Consider the following 19,037-nt stretch of genomic DNA (forward strand, 5'->3'; position numbering starts at 1 on the left):
CCCTTCTCTGACATCAGCTGTGAACTTAGGTCAAGTTCAGGGCCATGGGTTTGCACAGACTGTATTGATTACCTGCTCAAAGGCTACAAAACACATGCATGTTGATTCTACCTTTATACTGTAGGCCTAAATTGTAAGCGTTGCATCAGCGATTTAATAGGTAGCGGCGCGTCACTAAGAGTATCGGTCAATAAATTAAGCGTAGTGGGGAACCCTGTATACAGTCAAGCCAGAAGGTCTGCACACCCCTTTCACCTTCTCCACATTTTATTACATTACAGACTTATTCTACAAGAGAGTTCATTTTTTTGCCTCAACCACCTACATACAATCGCCAATAATTCCCAAGTGAAAACAGGCTTTTAGAAAATATGCAATTGTATTTTACTGACAAAAATAGGTTATTTAGGGGTTACATATCTGCACACACCCTTAGCCTAATACTTTGTTGATGCACCTTTGGCAGCAATTACAGCTTCAAGGCATCTTGGGAAAGAAGCTACGAGCTTGGCATACTTGTTTCTGGACATTTTTGCCCATTCCTCTTGGCATGTCCTTGCAAGCTCCGTCAGGTTGGATGGGGAGCATTGGTACACAGCCATTTTCAGCTCCTTCCACAGATATTCAGGGGCTTCAAAGTTTGGGAGAATAGCAGGGTACAAATAATTTACAGCAGGGTGCAAAATGGTAAAATGTCTGCCAGCAGCAGACATAATGCACGTAAAGCGTGCAGGGATATATATATATATATATATATATATATATATATATATATATATATATATATATATATATATCTCCCTTGATTAGCTTGATTAGCGTTGTTACGCATGCCAGTGTTTCCCACAGAAATTTTGGAGACTATGGGGGCAGCCCATGGGGGGGGGGTTGTTTAAAATTGAGTGATATGTTAATATGAAGTTATTACTGAAAAACTTTTGATTAAAAAAACAAAAAGACACTGAGAAATGGTCCTATAAACAACTTTACCAATATAAAAGATTACCAGGACTACAAAAATGCAGAAAAATAGGCTTTACTTATCCAAATGCACCTGTTGGTTCAAAAGTTAAAGTGCAGAGAACCTCACAGCACAACAAGTTACCTTAAAATATAATATAAATGCCTCAGCTTTCATGTAAGAAAAAAAAACTATTAATACTAGTACTGTGTGCAGGCAGTCTCTCCTGAAGACTAAATTAAACAATAATTATAAACTAATAAAATAAATGGCTCAGGCTTCATAGAAGAAAAAAACAATTTGAACAGAATCTCACAGTATGATGCTGAAGCTGCCTAAACAATGGAAAATAAAATACCATTTTGGAAAAAACGTTGGCATCCATTAATTTCTTGTATTAAGTAAAAAAATATGTTGCCAGATACTGCTGACGTTTTACAGCCCAAAATATGTTCAAAATGCACTTAAAACCGCCCAATCTGGCAACACAGCTAATGGCTGCACTCATGTCAAGGATGTAAACAAAGTTGACGCGGTAACGGACATATATGACATAGTGGATGTAATTTACGTTCACAACTTTTTTTGCTGTCAGAAATATTTAATATTAAATTTTGTGACCCGACTGACAATAGCCGGCGGCATAACAAGCCACAGACGGCGATTTGCCGCCGGTGACTGGCTACTTTTGAGACCGCTGGATATTTAATTGGATTCCGGTCTGGGCTCTGGCTGGGCCACTCAAGGACATTCACAGACTCTCCAAAGCCACTCCTTTGTTCTCTTGGTTGTGCACTTCAGGTCGTTGTCATGTCGGAAGGTAAACCTTAACCCCAGTCTGAGGTCCAGAGCGCTCTGGAGCAGGTTTTTTCAAGGATCTCGGTGTACTTAGCTGCATTCATCTTTCCCTCTATCAGGACTAGTCACCCCGTTCCCGCTGCTGAAAAACATCCCCACATCATGATGCTGCCAACGCCATGCTTCACTGTAGGGATGGCAATAGCCAGGTGATGAGCGGTGCCTGGTTTCCTCCAGACATGACGCTTGGTATTCAGGCCAAAAAGTTCAATTTTGGTTTCATCAGACCAGAGAATCTTGTTTCTCATGGTTTGAGAGTCCTCCAGGTGCATTTTGGCAAACTCCAAGCGGGCTGTCATGTGCCTTTTACTAAGGAGTGGCTTCTGTCTGGCCACTCTACCATAAAGGCCCGATTTGTGGAGTGCTGCCTGGATGGTTGATCTTCTGAAAGGTTCTCCCATCTTCACAAGGATACGCTGGAGCTCTGTCAGAGTGACCCTTGGGTTCCTACTCACCTCCCTGGCCAAGGCCCATCTTCCCCGATCGCTCAGTTTGGCCGGGCGGCCAGGTCTAGGAAGATTCTTGGTGGTTCCAAACTTCTTAAAGCTGCAGCAATTTTTCCGTACCCTTCTCCAGATCTATGCCTTGACACAATCCTGTTTCTGAGGTCTGCAGATAATTCCTTTGACCCCATGGCTTGGAGTTTGCGCCAACACGCACGGTCAACTGGAACCTTATATAGGCAGGTGTTGGCAATCCCCAATCAATTGAATTTACCACAGGCGGACTCCAATTAAGTTGTAGAAACATCTCGAGCAGTATCAGTGGAAACAAGATGCACCTCAGCTCACTTTTGGGGGTCATATCAAAGGGTGTGCACACTTGTGTACATATATTTTACATTTTGATTTGTAATAAATTAGCACAAATGTCTAAAAACCTGCTTTCACTTTGTCATTATGGGCTATTTTGTGTAGAATTTTGTGACAAAAAATGAACTCAATCTATTGTAGAATAAGTCTGTAACGTAATAAAATGTGGAGAAGGTGAAAGGCGTGTGCAGACTTTCCGGCTTGACTGTATTTTATCTCTCATTGGGGAAGTGTGTTTCAAAAACATTATAAAGGATCTTTAAAGAATATTAAAAAGAGGAATATTTTTAACAGTTTCCCAAAACAAACAGTTGTGTAATATAAAACTATGCAGATACCATGATGTAATGAAACTGTAATACTGGTCATGGGGTTATCATAACATTTTTTTCTGGTGGTGGTCTTTTTTTTCCTGATTATCCACACACTTAGATAATTAGCCCACAATATTTTGTACCAACCACCAGCTGTAACCATGGCATGCGCATAAACAGTTTATACTATTTTCATGCCATCAATAAGTTAGCTGTTGCAGAAAAAAAACCCAAAAACAACCACACAGTCGTTGTAATAGTTTCACTGTTTGTGCTCCTGGTTTGCAAATGAATGGTAAATTACAGAACTGAAATCCATACATTTGAATTTTATATTTGTACACTTTGGCAAGATGACAAACCACAAAATGGGGGGGGGGGGGGGGGGGGGAATACATTGATTTGATGTAAATGTCCTGTATATTTGTTTTGCTCTGTGGTTATCGGGTTAAACTGTTATAAACTAATAATGTTTATTTTCAGTCGAGCATATTCAGATATGCTTTTGACTCTTCTTCATCCTGGATGTAAAAGTCTAAAAGCTCCAAGACTAAGCATACTAACCTCAGATAATTTTTTCTATCTTTTAAATCCCACTGAGAAGAAATGGATCAGTTGACTGATGTCTTTTGAATTGAATGCAAAACGGTGCTCTCATTCTCTGCAAATTAGCTCATTACTCAGTAAACCAAACCAAAATAAGAAGAATAAAACAAATGAAATCTTAATGCTCGTTCCTTTAATACCCCGCCATCCATTACACTGGTGTCAGAGAAATGGAAGTGAGAGAATGAATTCAAAGCAATAATGGTAATTGCAGTGCAACTGCCATGCACTACTAACACTGCAATTTCTCTTTTTTCTTTACAGAACAATACACTAATGTGTGCATAATAATTACATGCTATTACAACATGAGGCAGGCTCGCCTCTAAATATTTATAAACTGAACTATAAATTTTAATCATACACCAAGCGTCTGACTTAAAATGACTAGACTGTGATTATTACTTCTAAATAAAGCAGTCAAATGAACAACCATGAATTACATATTTGCAGAAATGTTTTAATTATTTCCCTGCTGAGCTCGTCATAGCTTCCTTTCACTTTCAGAAAAAAAAATGTAAAAGGATGTGATTTGAGTACAGATGCAGAGACCTTTTCATATTTGTATGTGGCAAGTTATTTTTTTAAGAATTAATAAGTACAGTATTATAAACTATGTGCCGTAAATGAACATGATTCAATCCTTCGTTAAATGATTGTTGTAAAAATTTCACGCCTTTTGGCTTTAAATTTGATAAAATTCCCTCTGGGTGAATTTTGAGAAATCGGGTTTGGGCGTCTCCACTGGCAAAACAACAGGATGTTGTTGAATCTACAGTAATGGGATTTTTTTTTTTTAGCATATATAAATTTTGTCTTCAGTGTATATTTTATGTCCATCACTACAGATCAAATACGGGAGCACAATTTATCCAAATGATCATTTAAAGAAAATTAAAATGTTACAGAGAAATGCGTCTCATTATAGAAAGTAACATTAATTATTGGAACCGTTCCCAGATAAAAACATAAAGGAGACCATCTGGCATTACAGATATACTATATTGGCTAAATAAACATTCTAATGTATCCAGCAGTTAACAACATGCAAAGAGAATAATTATGCTTAAAAAAAAAGACTTTAATACTGTTTTGTACTGGACCTCTATGACCGTGGCTCGTTTTGCCCTTCGGGCCTGGCTAATTCATCCGGAAAGGTTACAGCTTTCTGCACTTGTGACCCACATTCTGCTGCTGTAAATTGTTATAAACTAGACACCTTAAAAATTTGCACTCCCGAACACAGTTTAAGCCCAATACTCACCCTTGTTTCAGTGGATAACCTTACCTGGAGATTCTGTAGCTTTGTACAACCCAAATTCCAAAAAAGTTGGGACACTGTAAAACATCAATAAAAACAGAATACAATAATTTGCAAATCATGGAAACCCTATATTTCATTGAAAATAGTACAAAGACGACATATCAGAGGTTGAAACTGAGAAATTTTATTGCTTCATGAAAATACTCATTTTGAATTTAGTGTCAGCAACACGTTTCGAAAAAGTTGGGACAGGGGCAACAAAAGACTGAAAATGTTGTGTAATGTTAAAAAAAAAAAACAGACAGGTCAGTAAGATGATTGGGTATAAAAAGAGCATCCCAGAGAGGTGGAGTCTCTCAGAAGTAAAGATGAGGAGGGGTTCACCACTCTGTGAAAGACTGCATGGGCAAACAGTGCAACAATTTAAGAATAACGTTCCTCAATGTAAAACTGCAAAGAATTTGGAGATCACATCATCTATGGTACATAATATCACTAAAAGATTCAGAGAATCTGGAGAAATCTCTGTATGCAAGAGACAAGGCTGAAAACTGACACTGGATGCCTGCGATCTTCAGGCCCTCAGGAGACACTGCATTAAAAGCAGACACGTGTCTGTAGTGGAGATCACTGTATGGGCTCAGGAACACTTCAGACGATGGTTTTCTGAAAACAGTTAATTACTGTATCCACAAATGCAAGTTAAAACCAGATATAAACAATATCCAGAAACACCGCCACCTTCTCTGGCCCCAAGCTCTTTTACGATGGACTGAGGCGAAGTGGAAAATTGTCCCGAGGTCTGACGAATCAAAAGTAGAAATTCTTTTTAGAAATCATGGACACCACATCCTCCAGGTTAAAGAGGAGAGGGACCATCCGGCTTGTTATCAGTGCACAGTTCAAAAGCCGGCATCTGTGATGGTATGAGGGTGCATTACTGCACATGGCATGGGTAGCTTGTACATCTGCGAAGGCATCATTAATGCTGAATGATATATACACGTTTGGAATAACATGCTGCCATATAGCCAACATCTTTTGCAGGGAAGGCCTTCCTTCTTTCAGCAAGACAATGCCAAACCGCTTTCTGTACAAATTAAAACTGCATGGCTCTGTAGTAAAGAGTCCAGGTGCTAAACTGGCCTGCCTGCAGTCCAGACCTGTCTTCCATTTAAAACATCTGGTGCGTTATGAAGCGCAAAATATGACAAAGGAGGTGCCGAACTGTTGAGCAACTGAAATTGTATATCAGGCAAAAATGGGACAGCATTTCTCTTTCAAAACTACAGCAACTGGTCTCCTCAGTTCCCAAACATTTAGAGTGTTGTTAAAAGGAGAGGTGATGGAACACAGTGGTAACTTGCCCCGTCTCAACTTTTTTGAAATGTGGTGCTGACATCAAATTCAAAATGAGCATATATTTTTCTAAAAACAATAAAATTTCTCAGTTTCAACATTTGATATGTCACTTTTGTACTATTTTCAGTGAAATATAGGGTTTCCATGATTTGCAAATCTTCACATTCTGTTTTTATTTACAGTTTACACAGAGTCCTAACTTTTTTGGAATTGTGGTTGTAAGTAACAGCAGCTGCTGTAATCATTTTTTTTTATAATGAACATCCTTTCAGCATACTTGATACGGTTTGTCTTTATATTCATCATGTTTTCGAAGAGTAATGGTTTATAATCCCAAATCTCTTGGGAGTCACCCAGAAGAGGATGGATTACTTTTGACTCTGGTTGCTTTCAAGGTTTTTTCATGTTGTCTCGGTGAGTTTTTCCTTACAACTCTCACTTCAGGCTTGCTGATTAGGGATCGAAATATACAGTACCAGTCATAATTTTGGACACACCTTCTAATTAAATGTTTTTTCTTTATTTTTATTAATTAAAAAAAGTCACTTCATGCCTTAAAGTAATGATGGATGTCATTTCTCTTTACTTAGTTGAGCGGTTCTTGACATAATAAGCAGTCCTGGAAAAAAAATCTCCCAGTCTTACTTGCCCAATGGGCGAGCAGCACCCAAAACATACTTACCCGACAAACAATTCCACTTGCCCAGAGCTTTATTTTATTTATTTTGGAGAGGACAGAATGCAGCTGATTTTTTTTTAAATTGGTGAAGAAGCATAATCATCATAAATCCACAAAACCATAACACCAATATATGCAGACACATTCAGAAAGAAAAGTTCTAGTAGCAGAGGAATGAATAATTTAGGGTATATTAAGCTGTGGAGAGTCTTGAATCAGTATAATAATAATGCTGGAGCTTTGTTTCTGTTATCAAAAGGAACACAGTCCTGTGCAAAATGTCACCGTGGAACCAGAGTGTAGAAATGAACCTACAGTTCAAGAGAGTTCTACACAAACACACTGAACTTCACAACAGCTACACGCATGTGAAATGGAAATAAATCAAATAAGGCAGGAAAAAACTATTTTGGATAAAATTGTTACTGTCCATGACACACTGATCAAACTGTGTGACTCACCTGTGCCTTTGAATCGAGAATAAATGAAAAGGGAACTGAACATTAACTGTCTATTGAAATTATTATTACAAGAATGATTATAGTTACTATATGACTACAGCTACAACTGAAATGTGCTGATTCTGTTAGTGTTCGTAATTATTGTACCATCCACTATTAGATAAAATTAAAATTAAATCTTACAATATTGTTTTACCAGCTGGGAGGTCCGTATCGTGAAATACCATGACCGAGGTCTTGAAAAGTACTGAGCGAGGCCCTCTGGGCCGAGGTCACGGTATTTCACCATACGGACCGACCTTAAGCTGGTAAATAATATATTCATTTTTTTCTTTACCAAATTCTAACAGAAAACAAGAGCACCCGAAAGGGAAAACCGAGCCAAGCCGCCATTTTGAATCCTCATTCACGGCTGTAATGCAAATGGCTTCCTCCTCGGTATACAAGTGCACTTCCATGGCAGGAAAAAGAAAAAAAAAAAAAAAACTACATTTTGCCACCTATGTAATCCCCTATTTATACAAAATTGAATCATTCAGGATTCAGCCATGTTTTTGCTTGGCGTTAGCAACAGTTAGAGGTTTTTAGCTTTCTCCTGAAATGTTATCTTTTATTTCTTCTTCCTCAGGGTAGTAAAACTCGCTTCCGCTGTGAACACTGTCGTTATCACTACCCATGCTGTAAAATTAATGCTATTCTCCTGAGAAATGCAAAAAATAAAAACAAAAATTGCTACCATGTTGTTTGTTATTGTGAATGAGCGAGTCGTCAGAGGTCCGTAACCGGGGTCCGTACCGTAGGCTACGGACCCACTCGCCAGCCAATCAGAGCGCAGGATTTGATGGAAACCGGACCACGAAAAAAATAAATTTTGTTTTGTTCCCAGGAACTGGGATCGTGTTTAACCCTTTGGTGACTGACCCCTTGAAAATGGTTCCTCCAGGAACGATGACGTTTCAGTTGTCAAGACAACGGAAAAACTAAAATACAAAAACAGAAAGATACGTCACAATGCTCTTGTGCACAAAACAAAATGCTCTTGTATTTGTATTTTAGTTTTTCCGTTGTCTTGACAACTGAAACGTCATGGTTCCTGGAGGAACCATTTTCAAGGGGTCAGTCACCAAAGGGTTAAGGGATTGCAGAGACTGGATGATGCGTACTAGTAAGTAAGTAAGTAATTCTTGGGTTTCAGTCACGTGACCTTTCTTAGCAATTTCACTTCCGGTAAAACAGCTGGGTGGTCTAGCAAACCAAAATGGCTGCTGTAGTGCAAACAACTAGCGATAACTTATCAGGGTACGCTTGTAATCTAGAAGCCACTGCTGGCTTTAGATACATTCAGGAGATCGCTATGTGCAATGGAATCGAGCCCTACAGTCTGGGAAAGAAGGATTTGTTATACAATCTCGAAAACTACCCTTCAGTCGAGTTCCCCGACATCTCGAACTATCTGGTGTTGCAGACGTCCTTCTACACCGCAAAACAGATGAAAGCGTGGAAGAGTGTAGAGGCTTACAACTTTTTTGTACGTGGCTGGGTAAAGGACCTCGCTATCAAGTCGCTGCCCAATGAATCCTGCGTTGTTTCTGCCCGTGTGATTATGGGGTTTGTTTAAGCTTTTCGTTCGCGTCTTTACAACGAAGCGCTGCAAGTTGAAGTGTAAACAAACAGTTTGCTTGATTCTCACTTGTGTTGGCTCTTATCTCTCAGGTAAATCATTCACAAAGATCATCTGAAACCCCTTTAAAGACCTGGATCTTAGTTAAACAAGACGGAGAAGTGATCACGGCGCACTGTACGGCAGGGGAAGAATTTTGTCGCAACCTTCATGCATATGGACTTTGTGAGGAGTAAACAAAGAAACAGCTGCGGACTTTAGCGCTTTGTGACTAAAAAAAGTACCGTAAAATAACGACACATAGCAAGAAAAGTACTTGGAAAACACTAACGCCATAGCTGAGAGGGAAATACAAACCTTTCACCAAGTGATCACTGCAAACTCGAGCACGCTTCGACTCGGCTCCCTTCAATTTCAGTGAGAGGTTCAAAAGCCACCTTTCTCGACGTCTTTTTGTGAAATCCTGTGTTCGTTCACCCTTTTTTATTAGTTCACGGGGAACCCTGAAGAAACATTTATCAGTTTCACAGTTTGATCGATTCGAACAACGCAAGCGTAAGGCATTTTTCACATGAGCAATGCACCTTCTCCGTACAAACGCTTTGCCAACTGAGCTTTGGTAGACCACCAGCTAAAGTTCTGAATAACTAATGAGGCAGATGTGATGTCACATGAAACCCAAGAAATACTGACTTTACTAGCACCACAGCATGTCTGTAGCTAAAATGAAAAAGTCCTCCCGATAATGAAAATTTTACCTTTATCGATGTCAAATGAAGCCTTTTCTCTTCCATCTTGGACTATTTTTCCAGGTAGAGTCAACCTGTAAGGACAAAATTTTTAAAAATTAGAAATATATAGACCTAAATTCCATAACTGGACCTCAATTATTAACTGAACGTGACGTAAAAACATTGTCAGGATGGATTTAGCTTTATACTATAACCGAGTAAAGTCCTTCTTTGCTCTTTGACTCCATTTCAAAGATTATCATAAAAACACTTATCTGCAGGACAGTCACCTGAGAAAATAGGGCTTGGCGTAGAATTTGAAGTCCTCGCCATCTATGTAGATGTCAAACTCGGATGTTCTCGTGTAAGGAACGCGGATAACCAGCGTGAGGAAGTCCGAGTCTTGGCTGAGCTCAAATGCTGGGGTTATCATGATGTACGCCTGAAACTGTTCAGCAGCTGAGTGGCTGAAAGAAGAAGAATGAGTCGTTCACAGCTTTATCAAGAATGTGAAGCTGATGTGAAGCTTCAGTACTGCTGCAATAATATGCATTTCTCGAAGAATGCCACAACACACAACATTCACATTGCCATGTGTACGAGCGAAAGTCACACTCAAGCTGTACTTGTGTCGTATTCTGAATTGCTATTCAAGGATAACCAAGTTTGATACTGAAAAAATGGTTATTACAGAAAACAGTCTGTGATCCTCACCTAAGTCTGTGCCAGTAATTACCTATATTGTCTATTGCCCTATTCAGACTGGATTAGTTTTGCATGGGAAGGTGTAATAATGTAATGATTGCCAGAGTATCTCTAGGATTTTAGACGCATCTGAAAGAATCACGTCGGTAATTTTTTACAGACTGTGTGCACACCCATCTGCGGGGGAAAATGTATTTAACGGTCAAAAAAAAAAAAAAGACACACGACCAGTAAAAATAATCCCATGTACTATCCAATACAGCCTCACAGTAAGAAGGTATTTTTTCCCCCCCAAACCAGGGCTAAACATTAAGGAGTGCCCGATTACCCGGGGCAAGTGAAACATGTCCCCGACATGCCCGACTGGGCAAATTGGAATGAGCATATATTACAAACTAGCACCACAAAAATTAGGCTTTTTGATATTTTATTCCAGTTCCTAAAAGCGTCCCTCACTCCGTATCCGCCATCATGTCTTGGCTGTTTTCTTAGTCTCGGTTTCATTTACTGCTTTGCAAGTTATTTTATATACCCCCGCTGTTGTAGTATGGTACACGTACTGTTTATAGACCCCTTGTGCATGATGTCACGCATCACATGATAATTACAGCTGGGGTCAGACAGACACCGTCTTTCACGCAAGCAAGCCTTAAAAGGTCATGGGCAACGGTTTTCAATTTATGCACATTTGAAACTTTATATGTTAAAAAACCCTCTGTAATTTTCTTACGGTCCCAAGAAGTATTGTTAATAAGTAACAATTAAAATAAGTTAGCGCAGATTGCGGCAAATTTCTGTTCGGCGATTTTGTGACCACCCAGCGCGTGATGTCATTCAAGACAAACAAACCTCTTGAGTTGAGTCCACTTCCGTTTACTTGCATTGCCGTTCGGCTTGAGTGCAGACGTGCGTTCGGGAATTTCCAAAGAAAAACTATGCCTTATTGTTGTGCAGTGAACTGTAACAACGGGACCGGTTCAGGAAGAAGTTTTTACCTTTTTCCAAGACAGGAGATGAGGCGGAGAGAGCAGATTGTGCACGTGAAGCGAGAGGGTTGGCTTTTTCTGAAAGAGGAGACGAGGCGGAGAGCGCGGATTGTGCGCGTGAAGCGAGAGGGTTGGCTTTTTCCGAAAGAGGAGACGAGGCGGAGATAGCAGATTGTGCGCGTGAACGGAGAGGGTTGGCAGCTGGGTAAATACGCCACTCTGTGCTCCGATCACTTCGACAACGATTCATTTTTGAAGAATCCCCATCTGTTGGAGAGTTTAGGTGTCAAGTGTTGGACAGAGAAGGCTCAAACCTGACGCTGTTCCAACAAAATTCGAGCACAAAATCAAGCAGTCAAAGAATAAACGGACCAGCAATGCTCAAGCAAAAAGGAGAAGATTGGAGGTAAACATTTTTACCTTTTTCATTTACAGTGGGGCAAAAAAGTATTTAGTCAGCCACCAATTGTGCAAGTTCTCCCACTTAAAAAGATGAGAGAGGCCTGTAATTTTCATCATAGGTAAACTTCAACTATGAGAGACAGAACGGGGGGAAAGAATCCAGGAAATCACATTGTAGGATTTTTAATGAATTAATTGGTATTCCTCGGTAAAATAAGTATTTGGTCACCTACAAACAAGCAAGATTTCTGGCTCTCACAGACCTGTAACAACTTCTTTAAGAGGCTCCTCTGTCCTCCACTCGTTACCTGTATTAATGGCACCTGTTTGAACTCTATCAGTATAAAAGACACCTGTCCACAACCTCAAACAGTCACACTCCAAACTCCACTATGGCCAAGACCAAAGAGCTGTCAAAGGACACCAGAAACAAAATTGTAGACCTGCACCAGGCTGGGAAGACTGAATCTGCAATAGGTAAGCAGCTTGGTGTGAAGAAATCAACTGTGGGAGCAATTATTAGAAAATGGAAGACATACAAGACCACTGATAATCTCCCTCGATCTGGGGCTCCACGCAAGATCTCACCCCGTGGGGTCAAAATGATCACAAGAACAGTGAGCAAAAATCCCAGAACCACACGGGGGGACCTAGTGAATGACCTGCAGAGAGCTGGGACCAAAGTAACAAAGGCTACCATCAGTAACACACTACGCCGTCAGGGACTCAAATCCTGCAGTGCCAGACGTGTCCCCCTGCTTAAGCCAGTACATGTCCAGGCCCGTCTGAAGTTTGCTAGAGAGCATTTGGATGATCCAGAAGAGGATTGGGAGAATGTCATATGGTCAGATGAAACCAAAATAGAACTTTTTGGTAAAAACTCAACTTGTCGTGTTTGGAGGAGAAAGAATGCCGAGTTGCATCCAAAGAACACCATACCTACTGTGAAGCATGGGGCTGGAAACATCATGCTTTGGGGCTGTTTTTCTGCAAAGGGACCAGGACAACTGATCCGTGTAAAAGAAAGAATGAATGGGGCCATGTATCATGAGATTGAGTGAAAACCTCCTTCCATCAGCAAGGGCATTGAATATGAAACGTGGCTGGGTCTTTCAGCATGACAATGATCCCAAACACACCGCCCGGGCAACGAAGGAGTGGCTTCGTAAGAAGCATTTCAAGGTCCTGGAGTGGCCTAGCCAGTCTCCAGATCTGAACCCCATAGAAAATCTTTGGAGGGAGTTGAAAGTCCGTGTTGCCCAGCGACAGCCCCAAAACATCACTGCTCTAGAGGAGATCTGCATGGAGGAATGGGCCAAAATACCAGCAACAGTGTGTGAAAACCTTGTGAAGACTTGCAGAAAACGTTTGACCTCTGTCATTGCCAACAAAGGGTATATAACAAAGTATTGAGATGAACTTTTGTTATTGACCAAATACTTATTTTCCACCATAATTTGCAAATAAATTCTTTAAAAATCAGACAATGCGATTTTCTGGATTTTTTTTTTCTCATTTTGTCTCTTATAGTTGAGGTATACCTATGATGAAAATTACAGGCCTCTCTCATCTTTTTAAGTGGGAGAACTTGCACAATTGGTGACTGACTAAATACTTTTTTGCCCCACTGTAAATGCTTGGTAGTTGAAAAAAAAAAATCATTGATAGACGAGATGAGATGTCAGGCCCAATATATTGACACTGCAAAATGCCGCGGATGGCAGGCTAATGTGGCGTACCGGCGCACTGTCAAGTAATCGTTACTTATATCCACTATGGCTTCACAATGGCCATGGGTTCATACATATATGGTTTCACCTCTCGATATTCAATTTGGAGAGTTCCTACTTCAAAATCACTATCGCTTTCAGACATTTTACACAACCTCACACAACCAAAGTCCGTACACGTGAGCTCGGTTCGCAAGTAAACACAGAACTGCTCCCAGTCTGTTTGCCTTGAATGACATCACGATGGCAGCCCCCTGGCGGTGAAAGTGCGCGCAAGTGAGATGTAAACAAACCTTCGGAACTTGCCCGGTCTATATAAAAAACACCCACAACCGACACACTAAACAATAATTTTAAACTCAAACGTTATCCTGTCGGTCATGATGTAGCGCAGATTTTTTTCCTTTAAACCTAGAGGTGGACGATATAATAATTAAAAAAAAGGATGTATAAATATTCTCAAACACAGTACTGTTCAAAAGTCTTGGCACCCTATTGTTTTCTTCATACAAACTTTGTTACAGATTTCTATTTTATGATTTCTACATTATTGAGTAATAAACCTACAGTCTGAGAGAGTTCTACACAAACACACTGAACTTTAACAACAGCTGCATGCATGTGAAATGGAAATAAATCGACTAAGGCAGGAAAAACTATTTTGGATAAAACCGTTATTGTCCGTTACAAGTAAAAAGTAACCAATAACCAGACTTAAGAATAAACTTAATCAAGTGATAATATTGGGGGGCAAGTGGAAATGAACCCCCAGGGCAAGTGGGTTTAAAAGTTAACGTCGAGCCCTGCAAACCTCACAACCGATGGTGGCCTTCCTGTGTGGAGTTTGTATGTTCTCCCCGTGCTTGCGTGGGTTTCCTCCAGGTGCTCTGGTTTCCTCCCATAGTTCAAAGACATGCAGATTAGGTAGAAATACCCAGCTACTGAGGTTGCAGAAGCCAGTGCATCCTTTGTGCTGGTCCCAAGCCCGGATAGATTAGGGAGGGTTGCGTCAGAAAAGGCATCTGGTGTAAAACTTATGCCAAATCAAATATGCCAGGGTTCCCGCTGGCACTCGTCACGCTCGTGATTGACTAGCATAATCCATCAATGATGAAGAGAAAATTACTAGCAATCGTCACAGTGATTAATTTGTCATCTTTCGACAACACGAAATGACCAAGAGCGCCAAATTATTGACCAATCGCAGTGCGTCTTAATCGGCCTGATGTGGCGGTGCAATTATCTCTGTGTGAACCGAAAAATGGCGCAGTCTAAGCTGAGGAAGTTTTCTGGGCTTCTTCAAGCACTGAAGAGGATTTAAAAGGTTGAAACAGCCAAGGGGGAGGCACGCTCAGAACCCATACTGTCCCCTAGCACATCGGGCAGTGTCAGTAATACAGGGGTCAGCTGGCAAGCGACTGGAGGGCTCTATGTTTCGGGCGGTGAGGCGTGTTGAGTTCCTGTGGCTAACGGTATGATGCAAACCGCGATGTCATTCTGTGTTCGGTTTGTAAATCGATGGGAAATTCGGATTCCTTCACTGTTGATTGTTCCAAGATCCTTCTCGATTCAGTTACAATTGAACTGAAACAGTTCAGTTGAAATCAAGTTTTGTGTTGAAGTGAAGACTAAAGGGAGTCCTAATATCTCTTTTGAATAATGTCATGCTAAAATAACCTGAAGTAAGCTCAAACTATTTTAGCTTGATGGTGCACAGGCTGTCCAAAATCAAGTCAAGTCCTTCTTATCAGAGTCTGGAGTGGAGCCCAAATTTTATATATAATGGAGAGGAATTGTGCCAGTTTGGTTGATATAAACCTGTATTAATTTGGCAATTAAGAAAAAAAAATACAGACTAGGTGGGAAACAAGTAAAGAATACTTCTTTGACTTTATTTTTCAAGGAAAAAAGTGGAGAATAGCTTTCAGAACCCAGGGGGAACGGTGATGTGCAGATCATAAATTGGGAAGGATGATCTGCTGTGGTGACCCCTAACGGTAGCAGCCAAAAGAAGACGAAGACTATTCCAAACCATTCCAAAAATCAAGGGTTGTTCCCACTTTGCTGCTCCAACAGCCTCCACTATTTTGGGAAAGCTTTCTGCTAGATTTCGGGGCATAGCTTTGGGGATTTTCTCATTCAGCCACAAGAGCGCAAGGGGTTGGAGAATGATGTCAGGCAAGAAGGTCTGGTGCACAGCTGCCATCCCAAAAGTATTCAGTTGGGTTGAGGTCAGGGCTCTGTGTAGGCTACTGGAGTCCTTCCACTCCAACTTTGGCAAACCATGTCTTCATGAAGCTTGGTTTGTACACAGGAGTATTGTCATGCTAGAACTGGTTTGGGTCTCTTAGTTCCAGTGAAGGAAAACCTTAATGCGTCAACATACAAAAAACAAACAAACAAAAAAAAAACATTCTAGATGATTGTTTGCTTGCAACTTTGTGGTACCAGTTTGGGGAAGAACCACATGTGGGTGTGAGCATCAGGTGTCCATACACTTTTAGCCATATATGGAAAGTCCAGAGATATTACCCCATTCAAACAGTATTTTAGTGCACAATATTATGGCCAATTCAAAATAACACCATTAGAAGCAACAAGGCGTTATATTGGATGTTTTGCTTGTACATACATGTGTTCTGATAAGCAAGTTCTACACGATTCACAAAGCATCTTATGGTATGCTGTTACCTTATCTTATTTTGAGAATACTTCTAGTAAAGCATCTTTGATGTTTATTTCACCTACATAACAGTAAAGTTTAATCCTGTTGTATGCAAGTTCTATTATTCAACATGTACAACCCCGAATCAGAAAAAATTGGGACGGGACGTTGAAATTGGAATTAAAACTGAAATCAATGACTTGCACGTAATCTTTGACCTGTATTACATGCAAAACAATACAACAGAACATTATTTCATGTTTCACCTCGTGAATTTTACCCCCCACCCCATAAACACATTTCAATTTTGATTCCTGCAACACATTTCAAAAAAGTTGGGACAGTAAAGCATTTACCACTTTATAATGTTGCCGTTCCTTCTCACAACACACGTTTAGGGACTGAAAACACCAAGTGATGAAGTATTTCAGGTGTTATTCTGTCCCATTCTTGGTATGCGACAGTATGGGGTCGTCATGGTCATATTTTTCATTTCAAAATTCACCACACATTCTCTGTTGAGGACAGAGGGAACACCCCCTCTCCTTCCACAGCCCTGCCTTTATAATGTGTGCAGAATGTGGTTTTGCATTGGCTTGTTGAAAAATTCCTGGAAAAGATGTCGTCTTGAAGGCAGCATATGTTGCTCCAAAATCTCACCATACTTGTCTGCATTAATGCTGCCATCACAGAAGTGTAAGTTACCTTTGCCAAGGGCACTGACAACCCCATACCATGGCAAACCCTGGCTTTAGGACTTGCTGCTGTTAACAGTCTGGATGGTCCTTTTCATCTTTGACCTGGAGCACACGGCGTCCATTTCTTCTTCTAAAAAAAGACCTGGAATACTGAATCATCCAACCACAATACACATTTCCATTGAGTGATGGTCCATCCCAGATGCCTCCAAGCCCAGAGAAGTCAATGGCGCTTCTGGACACAGTTAACAGAAGGCTTCCTTTTTGCGCAGTTAAAAATTTAACTGGCGGTTGTGGATGTAACTCTGGATTGTAGAGCTTGACAAAAGGTTTGCCAAAGTAATCCTGAGCCCATGTGGTTATATCAGCCATAGATGAATGACGGTTCTTGATGCAGTGCCGTCTGAGGGATCGGAGATCACAGGTGCTCAGCTTAGGCTTGTGCCCTTGCCCTTTACACACCCAAGTTCCTCCAGATTCCTTGAACTTATGCACCATAGAGGGTGAAATATCCAAATCCCTCCAAACATTTCAATAATTTTCCCATGCATTTGCTGACAAACTGGAGAGATCCTCGACTCATCTTTGCTCCCCAAAGACTAGGCCTTTTCTGGATACTGATTTTGTACCAACTCATGAGTCCAATCACCTGTTGACATCACCGGTTTCAATCATTACTTTTGTTTCATTACTCGCCCTAAATTGCCCTCATCCCAAGGTTTTTTTGGAACGTGTTGCAGGCCTGAAATGCGGGAAAGGATGTATATTAACAAACTGACAAGAAAAACATGAAATATCTTGGGTTCATACTGTCTGCTACGAAATACAAGTCAAAGTAAATTTAGAGAACACTACTTACTTTCTTTATTTGCATTTTCCATACCGTCCCAACTTTTTTGCTGATTTGGGGTTGTACTTTTTATAATCAGGATACTTTTTTTTTTAAAAAAACAAGTTAACATTGTCACTTGTTTATTCCAGACTATTGTCGTCTTTAGTTAATCCTAAGGGATGTACGTCATTGGGGGCGCGGCTCTGCTGCTGACCCTGAGTTTCACCTGTTGTGTTTGAGTTCGTGTTTTTGTGATTTTTGTGGATTTTACGTGAGTGAATGGATACTGCATTTTGCACAAAATGAAGATGAGTTCTGGAATATTTCTGTGGCTGGCCCTGGCCTTGTGCCTCCTCAATGCTTGGGCGTTTGAAGACTCTCACGGTAGGAATCTCAGTGTCCTGACCTACACTCGTGAGTTCTTACTTTCTCTGAAATCTTCAGCAACGCAAGAGGATCTGTACGGGGATATTTTTAATATACAGTGGGGCAAAAAAGTATTTAGTCAGTCACCAATTGTGCAAGTTCTCCCACTTAAAAAGATGAGAGAGGCCTGTAATTTTCATCATAGGTATACCTCAACTATGAGAGACAAAATGAGAAGAAAAATCCAGAAAATCACATTGTCTGATTTTTAAAGAATTTATTTGCAAATTATGGTGGAAAATAAGTATTTGGTCAATAACAAAAGTTCATATCAATACTTTGTTATATACCCTTTGTTGGCAATGACAGAGGTCAAATATTTTCTGTAAGTCTTCACAAGGTTTTCACACACTGTTGCTGGTATTTTGGCCCATTCCTCCATGCAGATCTCCTCTAGAGCAGTGATGTTTTGGGGCTGTCGCTGGGCAACACGGACTTTCAACTCCCTCCAAAGATTTTCTATGGGGTTGAGATCTGGAGACTGGCTAGGCCACTCCAGGTCCTTGAAATGCTTCTTACGAAGCCACTCCTTCGTTGCCCAGGCGGTGTGTTTGGGATCATTGTCATGCTGAAAGACCCAGCCACGTTTCATCTTCAATGCCCTTGCTGATGGAAGGAGGTTTTCACTCAAAATCTCACGATACATGGCCCCATTCATTCTTTCCTTTACACAGATCAGTCGTCCTGGTCCCTTTGCAGAAAAACAGCCCCAAAGCTTGATGTTTCCACCCCCATGCTTCACAGTAGGTATGGTGTTCTTTGGATGCAACTCAGCATTCTTTCTCCTCCAAACACGACAAGTTGAGTTTTTACCAAAAAGTTCTATTTTGGTTTCATCTGACCATATGACATTCTCCCAATCCTCTTCTGGATCATCCAAATGCTCTCTAGCAAACTTCAGACAGGCCTAGACATGTACTGGCT

The 19,037-nt window shown here is 40.6% G+C and overlaps 1 protein-coding gene across 2 annotated transcripts in view; it reads right to left on the reverse strand.

The window, feature by feature from the left end:
* Nucleotides 1-19,037, reverse strand: part of shq1 (SHQ1, H/ACA ribonucleoprotein assembly factor) — a 184,408-nt gene that overhangs the window by 139,885 nt on the left and 25,486 nt on the right. For both annotated transcript variants that reach the window (XM_060919254.1, XM_060919253.1), the window contains exons 2-3: nucleotides 9,960-10,136; nucleotides 9,697-9,761 (exon numbers count right to left, since the gene is read on the reverse strand). In XM_060919254.1, coding sequence (XP_060775237.1) covers nucleotides 9,697-9,761; nucleotides 9,960-10,102 — 208 coding nt within the window. In that variant the 5' untranslated portion in view covers nucleotides 10,103-10,136. The remainder of the gene's footprint in view (nucleotides 1-9,696; nucleotides 9,762-9,959; nucleotides 10,137-19,037) is intronic.

This window comes from Neoarius graeffei, chromosome 4 (assembly GCF_027579695.1).
Source record: "Neoarius graeffei isolate fNeoGra1 chromosome 4, fNeoGra1.pri, whole genome shotgun sequence".
Taxonomy (NCBI): domain Eukaryota; kingdom Metazoa; phylum Chordata; class Actinopteri; order Siluriformes; family Ariidae; genus Neoarius; species Neoarius graeffei.